Below are 10,942 nucleotides of genomic sequence, written 5' to 3'. Positions count from 1 at the left end.
GGGGATGATTGTGTCTGTCCGTCGTGCATCCAAAAATGGGAGGGGTGGGGCTGGGTGGGGAGGGGAGGGTGGGGAGGGGCTGGTGGGGAGGGGAGGGTGGGGAGGGGCTGGGTGGGGAGGGTGGGGTGGGGCTGGGTGGGGAGGGGCTGGTCACCCCGTGGTGCCCTTATAAAACTCAACGTTTAACCTACTCACGCCGGCTTGTGCCCCGCCCTCACAGTCGGGCATATTTGCGGAATACACCCACGCCGCCGTTGACCCTGGCCATTGACCGAGCAACCCCAACAGTTCCTACCCGCTCCCTCCGCAGGAGGAATGTGTTTGTTTTGTACCCACTACTGGATCAGGACTCCTCAGCCTCCTCACTCGAGCTATGTGACCACGATCCATCTATCAACGACACACGAACTAATCTTCTCACAACTCGAATCTCTGTGGTGGTCATCCTCTTGGTGATGTGTGCTCTACTTTGGATGGCCACTCCAACACCGTTCTTGTTTCCCAGCCACAATGCAGTCCAGTGATGTTCCCTTGCCCAAGCCCATCTACTTTTTTTGCAGTTGTCAATGTTTCTTATTTGCATGTTTTGGTATCCACGTGTAATGGGTTCCGGAGACACTTGTAGAGGTAACTTCTTTATTACAATACAACACTCCAACAGTCCTGATACTCTGTTACAGCCTAGGTACACAGCCTAAGTACACAGCCTAGGTACACTACTCTGGCTACGCTCTGGGGTCCTCCGGCTACAATTACCCTAGGGGAGGCTACCTGACCCGACCCAGCCAAGGTGTGGGTCTGGACTCTGGCTTCCTCGGAACTCGCCCTCACAAGGACGTAGAGCCGGGAGTCCCAGAGTCCCACCACTGGCCCTCACAGCGTCCCGGCCCTTACAAGGACAAGCGGGACGAGGGGGTCCAGGGTCCTAAGCTGGCTGGCTGGCGGGTCTTGAGCTGCGACTGGCCCCGATCGTCCAGGGAGCTGCCCTTTTATGCCTCGTGCCCAACGAGGGGTGGGGTTGTGTGCGCCCCCAGGTATCCCACAGAGCACACACAGCCCCCCCGTTGGTGGCGCCAAGGGGCTTAACTGTCTGGGGTGCCTGGGATCCTAGCGCCTGCCGCCAAGGGCTTCTCTGCCTAGGGTCCCAGAGCCCCCTCTTGTGGCACTACAATCCTCACTACTCACCACTCACCACTCACCCTCACCACTCAGCACTCACGCTCACCACTCACCTTCACCACTCACCCCTCTCCCTCACCACTCACCCTCACCACTCACCCTCACCACTCACCCTCACCACTCACGCTCACCACTCACCCTCACCACTCACCCTCACCACTCACCCCTCTCCCTCACCACTCACGCTCACCACTCACCCTCACCACTCACCCTCACCACTCACCCTCACCTACACACGTATTAACTCTTTACAAGTTTAATTCCAACCTTCCATCTTCTCCATGCTTCTTTGTGCATTTTTTATGTTGCAGAAAAACTTGCACAACTTAAAAATAAATCCCAATCCTGTAAACGTAAAAAAACACGCGTAGTTTGCATGGAAGCGTCCGTAGGAACTTGCCTGCAGAGTAACGTCCATCAGCTGTTGGACACTCGACAATCCACGTGAAGTGAAATTCTCCAAAAACTCCAAGCAGTCTATTTGTTTCAGGAAGCTTGAGACACAAAAAAAAACAACACACACAAGGCTCCAAAATGTTAATACCAAATACAAGAAGCACGAAAAAGTACTTTGTACGGCTGAATTACATTAACATTTTTACTCCATCAACATTGCGATTAGAAATAACATGTGAAGCAACACTTACATTGCTTGTACTGTATATCCCTATGGAAAATAATGACATTTTTTATTGGAAATCCAAGTGCAAAATCAGCCCAAACTGCATTACGAACTTTGCTTTTCGATTTAAAGCTTTCGTGACTGCAGGGATTCATCTTCTTGGTTCTATCGGTAAAGTCACGTAGGAGGGAAGTAATAAAATAATAAAAATTAAATAATAAAAATAAAACATAATAAAATAATTCTCACGACGTTACGGCTGCTTGCGTTGTGGCTGAAACGTCGTGAGAATTATTTTATCATGTATATTATATTATAATATTATATTATTTTATGATGTTTTATTTTTATTATTTTATTACTTCCCTTATACGTGACTTTACCGAAAGAACCAAGAAGATGAACTTTGCTTTGTTTTAATTCACCCACCGATTTAAGTATTGTAGTCGAGTATACACAGATAAAACTAAACACTTGAAGAACCCAGACTCGTATATAATAAAGGAGTGTTATAAACAACGCAAGTCAACTAAAAATATCTAATGCAGTGTAGAGTGCTCATCAGAATATCCGAGGCCAATACCAACCGACCTACCCAGTGACTAGGGAAGATGTTGCAGCGTAGAATACGTCAAGGATAAGCCATTTTAATAAAGCAGTTATACATCATGAAATAGAATGGAGCGTGCAGACGCAACAGTAGAAAAGGTTTAGTAGTACAGTGCATATTATTATCATCATCAGAGTTGCTTCTTTCTGTTTGCATTTTTGACTGCTTGTGTTGTGGATATTGCAAACATGATGCCTTGTATAAAGGTGTCAGTTTTGTACCAGTTTAAAAGGGTAAAAACCTACTACTATATTTTGCCACCGCTAAAAGAGATCTCTCATAGAGTAGAAAAGGTTATTTCAGCAAAGAATCCCTTTCATTTATTTGTAATTTTTTTCAGAGCGTGAATGATGATGATCTTTTTGCTTCTTTCGGTAAAGTCACGTAGAAGGAAAGCAACATTAGTATATTATTTTATTATTATTATTATTTTATTATGTTTTATTTTTATTATTCTATTACTTCCCTTCTACGTGGTGACTTTACCGAAAGAACCAAGAAGATGAATCCCTGCAGTCACGAAAGCTTTAAATCGAAAAATGACGATGATGTTTAAAGGTGGCGACGATGATGCACCTAAAGGGCACTTACTTGTAAAGAGCGTTGCCAGGCTTGCCGCTGTCCGGCAGGGTTCCAAGCCGGGCCCGTGGGTTGTCTCCGTCCGGTGGCCGTGGGGGACCATTGGATCCACTCGCTTCACCCGTCACAACATCCTGTGCAACGCCTGCAACCAGTGGATGAGCATTCGCAATAAAACCATTTACACCTCAACACATATACGAGTAATATTGAATTCATCCTCTTGGTTCTTTCGGTAAAGTCATCACGTAGAAGGGAAGTAATAAAATAATAAAACTTCATAAAATAATTCTCACGACGTTTCGGCCACAACGCAAGCAGCCGTCCTCAGGTGGAGAACAGGTCTGTCGGGAAGACAGCGTCTGACAGACCTGTTCTTCACCTGAGGACGGCTGCTTGCGTTGTGGCCGAAACGTCGTGAGAATTGTATTTTATCATGGAATTGTATTTTATCATGGACACAGGTCTGTCAGAAAGACAGCGTCTGACAGACCTGTTCTTCACCTGAGGACGGCTGCTTGCATTGTGGTCGAACGTCGTGAGAATTGTATTTTATTATGTTTTATTTTATTATTTTATTACTTCCCTTCTACGTGACGACTTTACCGAAAGAACCAAGAAGACTGCGTATTACTTTGTGGCAAATTGTGTCGCGTCTTTCAATTCTACCGCATGCCACGTTCCGTGCAGAGAAATGTGCTGCGCCGAGCAGGGAGAGCTTGCGTCACCTGATGAGGAACCTTCGCCGGCACTGGAGGATCCCTGGCTGCCGGCCAAGACTTCCTGTGAACACTCCCTGCGGTGTCGGCTGAGGTTGGACGGCCTGCCACGCAATTCCGTCACGTATCTGGGAGGGAGAAAAAACCCAAAAAATTAACCCTCTTGATATGCAAATTATTTTGTCAAGGCGCCCTTTCCCCCCCTTCCAACCCAGCGTATATACATGCTCCAAGCCTGGTGGTGTTTCATTCAGACGCTGTCGCCTCGACAGACCTGGTTTTCACCTGAGGACGGCTGCTTGCGTTGTGGCCGAAACGTCGTGAGAATTATTTTATTATTTTTCTTTTTATTATTTTATTACTTCCCTTCTGTTGCTACCATTTAATTACAGCAGCAATCGGGAACTTCTCTCGTACGAGCAGCGATTGTCTATTTCGTGTTCACGTACTGTTGTTGCTGCAGGTTGCGCAACACATTGGCATCCGTGGGCAGCGTTCGGATCAGCTCCAGGTTTTCCTTGATTTTCTTTAATATTTCAAAATGTTCTCTCCCGTGCACCTACATACATACAGACCGCAGAGCAAATTCTTTAAAACATCAAATGCTTATTGTGACATGTGATTGCGAGGAATTTCAACGAAAGCAGGTAACTTACCAGGAGGCGAAATATGTCTTCTTGGTCGGATGGCCAATTGCTGCCACAGTTGCTTGCAGTCATCAGCATGTCGTACACCACTTTCACGCAGCCTGAGGATTTGGTTAAGTGGCAAAAAGCGGACAATTTCTTTCAGAATAATACATTGAAATGATGTCATCATGGGACCTCCTTTGCCAGTAGCAAAATATACCAATAGGGTTTTTCCCCTTTTTTTTTTCTGGCAACAAAATTGACACCTTTTGTAAGGAATCATGCTTACATTAACCACAATACCTGCAGTCAAATGCAAACAAAAAACACAACTCTGATAATTTATGCATTGTCTTTGAAACGGATTGGTCCACACCAGAGACAGCTTTCTTTAGAGCTTAGTCTCATATGGTGTTCGACCAGATGACGCCAAAAGGCGTCATCATGGGACCTCCTTTGCCAGTACCAAAATATACTCATAGGGGTTTTCACCTTTTTTCTGGCAAGAAAACTGACACCTTTTGCAAGGAATCATGCTTACATTAACCACAATACTTGGCGTCATCTGGTCGAAAACCATATGAGACGAGACTCTAAAGAAAGCTGTCTCTGGTGTGGACCAATCAGTTTCAAAGACAATGCATACATTATCAGAGTTGTGTTTATTGTTTGCATTTGACTGCAGGTATTGTGGTTAATGTAAGCATGATTCCTTGCAAAAGGTGTCAGTTTTGTTGCCATAAAAAAGGGGAAAACCCCTATTAGTGAAATTATATAATTTACAAACACCTCAAATATGTCTTAATAGCTAGACAGCATGTGTGTGTGAACAAGGGGCAGTCAAAGTGATCACCTTGGGAGCTTGGATCAGAAGCCGCCTCTCCACTCGGTCGCTGACTGCTGCCAGAAGACACCTTAGGCACTTGTGGGGTGTGCTCAACTGGCTGAGCCTGTGGAGACTGACAAGTCTGGGTTGCTGCCTCTGCCAAGGCAGGAGGATACTGCTGCACAGACTGAGCTGCATTCTGCGTGGTGAGTGAAGGAGCCTTCCAATTGTTTGGAGACTGCTGCTGCTGCTGCTGTTGCAGCTCCTCACCGTCCTGATGCATGCACTGCTCGTCCATTTTGATATCTTGGAGATTTGAAGCTTTCACGACTGCAAGGAATCATACTCTTAGTTTTTTCGGTAAAGTCACGTAGGTAAAAAATGAAATTAAAATAAAATAAAAATCACGACGTTTCAGAAGCAACACAAGCTTCCGTCTTCAGGTGAAACATATTTTGCTGTGACAGTTTCACCTGAAGACGGAAGCTTGTGTTGCTTCCGAAACGTCGTAATTAATTTTATTTTTATTAATTTTATTTCATTTTTCACCTACATTTTTACATCTCTCCCCGGCGAAGCACACACTCGGGTCTCACAGCAGAATCGGCCCAGTACCTGGCCACTAAAACAAATGGCCAGAAAACAAATGCATTAAAACAATTTTTGTTTTATGGGCAGCCATTGTAAGGCATGTCTTTACTTAACCCGCCAAAAGAGAATTTCAAGAAATTACAGGAAAAGATTAAATAGTTTAAAAACATTACAATGTCTCTTCAACCACGACTATAGAGACATGGTAATCGCAATAATTGTACACTGAGACATTTTCAATGTTCAGCCCTATAAAACTGGCAGCAGACATTGTATGTAGCTAGGGTTCTCAAGTTTCGTACATAACAGGATAAACTCCACACCCTCGAAATGGCATTGTGCCGCCCATTCACTAGACTGACCAATGGCATTGTAGCTAGGTAAAAATTAACCCGTAAAAACAAAGTTTTTCACTCTAAATCCTTTATATGCGTGGCGGCTAGAGTCCTCTCGTCCTCTGGCTTGAGATGGCTGCCACCTATGGGTCAGATGATTGTCTGCCAGTATTAAGCAATTGGTAATTAAATATTTAATTAGTTTTCCCTAAACAGTGTAAAATTTGGGAAACATTTTTCACGAACATTAATTGTCTCGCACAACGAGTCTGTGTGCAAAATGTCAGCTCGATTGGATCACGGGAAGTGGGTTAAAAAACGACCGAAAGATTTGCACGGTCGTAAGCAAGCAAGCACGCAAGCAAGCACGCAAGCAAGCAAGCGAACTTAATATAAAGGATTTAATAAGTATAACCCGTAAAAACGTTTTTCACTATAAATCCTTTATATGCGTGGCAGCGAACTTAATATAAAGGATTTAAAATATATTCGCCTGTGGAGGATGCGGGGATCGATCCCGCGACCTTTGGCATGGGAAGCGAGGGCGCTACCAACTGCGCTACTCCGCCACGGCCTGTGGAGGGGTTACGCTCTGGGCTCTTATACTGTGACGTTCAGCCAAAGCCATGAATGAGTTCTATTTGAATATATGTAATATAATTTTTTTTTCCTAAAAAGTGTAAAATTTAGGAATTTTTTTTCACGAAAATTAATTGTCACGCACAACGAGTCTGTGTGCAAAATGTCAGCTCGATTGGATCACGGGAAGTGGGTTAAAAAACGACCGAAAGATTTGTACGGTCCTAAGCAAGCAAGCAAGTGAACTTAATATAAAGGATTTAAAAATACAACTCTCACAGCAAGTGTCATCATCATCAGAGCCATTAGCGATCCGATTAAATTTTCCAAAACAAGTCGTTGATTACAAGGGTAGTTATTCGGGCGAAACAGCGATTTGATAACCTGTACGATATTTTCGGAAAATATAAAGATTACAGAATAACGTTATTCTAAAACAATATGTATTAAAAAAACTCCCTTGGGGGAAACTGTGTGAGACCCCAAGACTTTGCCCAACAGTTGGCCGACAGAGTTGTAAACGGATAAATAAACGACCCCGTAAGAGAAACCAAATACTGTGATAACATTTAATGTTACATTTTTTTCCCACACAAATTAGTGCACAAGAACCTGAAACTTTGAGAGCAGGTTCACAGGCCGTTCGCACAGCCCAGCTGGAAAATTAGCTTTGGGATTAAATGGAAGTTCCAACGTTAATTATCTTCCGGTGTGGCGAGCCTAATTAACCACAAACATCCAATTAATTAATCAATCAAGCGCTCGTGATTTCCTCGGCTACCCAGTGAATGCTTGTCTTGTTAATTAATTTATAAAACCGCACGTGTATTTAGTTTCTGTATCTCCAATCTGCTCACGTCGACACCATTATAACGAGGGTGCCAATTTTATGTTTAAAAAATTAACTCGTAAAAACAAAGTTTTTCACTATAAATCCTTTATATGCGTGGCATCGGTTTTATTTTATTATTCATTTCTGTTTTTCATGAGTAAGAGTTTCATTTTTATCACATTGCTTTTTTAAATTAAATATGACATTTTTTTTTCCCTAAAAAGTGGAAAATTTTGGGAAAAAAATTTCACGAAAATAAATTGTCACGCACAACGAGTCTGTGTGCAAAATGTCAGCTCGATTGGATCACGGGAAGTGGGTTAAAAAACGACCGAAAGATTTGCACGGTCGTAAGCAAGCAAGCAAGTGAACTTAATATAAAGGATTTAAAAAGCAATCACAGATGACGTTACTCAGAGTTAAATGAGCAAAAGGCAAACATCTATGAATCATCGTGGCCAGTCGAAGCTTGCCACTCACTCTTAGCTAAATAAATGACAATCTCCAACGATACTAAGAGGTTCATCTTCTTGGTTCTTTCAGTAAAGTCACGTAGAAGGGAAATAATAAAATAATAAAAATAAAACATAATAAAATATAATATTTTATTGTATTATGTTTTATTTTATTACTTCCATTCTACGTGACTTTACCGAAAGAACCAAGAAGATGAATCCCTGCAGTCACGAAAGCTTTAAATCGAGATATTAAGAGGTCTTTAACATTCCTATTCAATCTAGGATTGTCTTGATAATTGTTTTTTTACCCTTCTATCTGGCCAACAAACTGACAACCTTTTATACAAGGAGTCATGTTTGCATAGACACCAATACCGCGGTCGTAATGCAAACAAAAAACACAACTCTGATAATGTATGTGCACTGTCCTTAAATTAAACACAATTGCATTTTTAAAAAATTCAAATAAAGCCCGAAGTCAACTCACGTCACACCGCAATTTGTTAATTGAATGAGCACGTTGCTTAATTAATTGGCCTCAAGGTCAACCCCTCAGGCTAATTAACAGCTGACATAATTAACGACTCAATTTGGCGGATTATTCAACGAGAGATAATTAAATATCGTAGTGAACGCGTTGAACTTTAACAAGCACGGGTTGATCATCATCATCATTATTATTCTATTTTATTTGTCGAGATTTTTGTTTACTAATCTTGGAGCTCACTCACAACTCACCCTCACCACTCACTCTCACCACCCACCCTCACCACTCACCCTCACCCCTCACCACTCTCTCACCACTCACCCTCACCACCCACCACTCACCCTCACCACTCACCCACCCCTCACCCTCACCACTCTCTCACCACTCACCCTCACCACCCACCACTCACCCTCACCACTCTCTCACCACTAACCCTCACCACTACCCTCACCACTCACGCGCACCACTCACGCTCACCACTCACCCTCACCACTCACCCTCACCACTCACCCTCACCCCTCACCACTCACCCTCACCACTCACCCTCACCACCCACCACTCACCCTCACCACTCACCACTCACCCTCACCACTCACCCTCACCACTCACCCTCACCACTCTCTCACCACTCACCCTCACCACCCACACTCACCCTCACCACTCTCTCACCACTAACCCTCACCACTCACCCCACCCTCACCACTCACCCTCACACCACCCTCACTACCCACCACTCACCCTCACCACTCACCAATCACGCTCACCACTCACCCTCACCACTCACCCTCACCAATCACGCTCACCACTCACCCTCACCACACCACTCACCCTCACCACTCCAATCGTCGCAGATGCAATTATTCCTTTAAAAGAGGAGTGTGCTGGTGGTGGAGGGAGGTAGGGAGGACCACCCACTCACCTTCAGATACTTTCCCCGCAACTTCACGGCAGCGGGGCTCGCAATGCTCACAACAGGTCGCTGCTGTCGGCAGGCAACGCAGCAGCAGCTGTAGCAGCAACAGCAGCAGCAGCAACAGCAGCAGCAGTAACAGCTGTAGCTACAGCAGCAGCTGCTACAGCGTCTCGGCCTCGACTTGTGTAGCCCCTCCCCCTCTCGAGTCACATGACGTCATCCGTCCCTAGGCGGACGCGCTCATTGGCTACAGGATGCGCGTGCGTGACGTCATCACCCAGTGGGGAGTTCGCCGATTGGCTTACGTGGCAATGGAGGGGTGGGGGGGGGAATTTGTTGTGTGGTGACGTCACCCCCACAGCGGACCAATCGGGAGAGCGGAAAATTCTCGAGGGGGCGTGGCCCCCACGGAGGAGGACCAATGAGACGCGCGACTCGATTTTCTCTGCACGTGACTTCGGGTCAGAGGTCACGTGGTGTGAATGGCGACGTGGAAACTCTCCACACGTGACCTCCTCTTCCTCCACCTCGCCACGTGCAGCCACGGTGAGTGGTGGTGCAGTGGTTAGCGCACTTGTGTGTGTGTGTGGGGAGTGGTGGTGCAGTGGTTAGCGCACTGTGTGTGTGTGGGGAGTGGTGGTGCAGTGGTTAGCGCACTGTGTGTGTGTGGGGAGTGGTGGTGCAGTGGTTAGCGCACTGTGTGTGTGTGGGAGTGGTGGTGCAGTGGTTAGCGCACTGTGTGTGTGGGGAGTGGTGGTGCAGTGGTTAGCGCACTGTGTGTGTGGGGGGAGTGGTGGTGCAGTGGTTAGCGCACTGTGTGTGTGGGGAGTGGTGGTGCACTGGTTAGCGCACTGTGTGTGAGTGAGTGGTGGTGCAGTGGTTAGCGCACTGTGGTGTGTGTGGGGGAGTGGTGGTGCAGTGGTTAGCGCACTGTGTGAGTGGTGGTGCAGTGGTTAGCGCACTGTGTGTGAGTGTTGTTTTCCCATCTGCCCAGTTGCGCCGTATCTACTGAATGTGCGTTTGGAGTCTCAAGACCTCCTGGCGACGCTTTGCTGGGACCCCGTTGAAGTGGCTCCTGTGGGGGGTGGAGGAGAGAGACCCCCACCTGTTGACCCTTCAAGCATCAACTCCACCACCACCACCAACTCAACGTTCCTGAATGTCACCTACAGAGTTCAGAGCAAACTGTGAGATGCTCACTCACTCACTCAGCCACTCACCCATTAAGTCACTCACTCACCAACCCACTCGCTCACCAACCAACCCACTCACTCACCAACCCACTCACCAACCAACCCACTCACTCACCCGCCAACCCACTCACTCAGCCACTCACTCACTCAGCCACTCACTCAGGCACTCACCCATTAATTCACTCACTCGTCAACCCACTCACGAACCCACTCACCCACCAACCCACTCACCCACTCACCCACTCACTCACCCACTCACTCACCGACCCACTTACTCACCAACCCACTCACCCACCCACTAACCCACTCACCACACTCACCAACCCACTCACTCACCAACCCACTCACTCACTCAGCCACTCACTCACCCACCAACCCACTCACCTACCA

General features: G+C 46.0%; 1 protein-coding gene across 1 annotated transcript; it reads right to left on the bottom strand.

Moving 5' to 3' along the window:
* Positions 1–1,579: 1,579 nt before the first annotated feature.
* On the bottom strand, positions 1,580–9,502 carry LOC133361998 (uncharacterized; the record flags this gene model as incomplete). The annotated part of the gene is made up of 7 exons (XM_061580970.1): positions 9,366–9,502; positions 5,192–5,494; positions 4,366–4,457; positions 4,159–4,268; positions 3,719–3,837; positions 3,003–3,135; positions 1,580–1,673 (listed from the first exon to the last, which is right to left on the bottom strand). Coding segments are annotated over exons 2-7 (819 nt in total), but the record flags the coding sequence as incomplete, so codon positions are not given.
* Between the last annotated feature and the right edge of the window lie 1,440 nt (positions 9,503–10,942).

This window comes from Lethenteron reissneri, unplaced genomic scaffold (assembly GCF_015708825.2).
Source record: "Lethenteron reissneri isolate LAM-NWPU_2019-01 unplaced genomic scaffold, ASM1570882v1 scaffold_1325, whole genome shotgun sequence".
NCBI classification, from domain to species: domain Eukaryota; kingdom Metazoa; phylum Chordata; class Hyperoartia; order Petromyzontiformes; family Petromyzontidae; genus Lethenteron; species Lethenteron reissneri.
The sequence above is the reverse complement of the archived record's forward strand: the minus strand, read 5'-3'. Positions and strand labels throughout refer to the sequence as shown.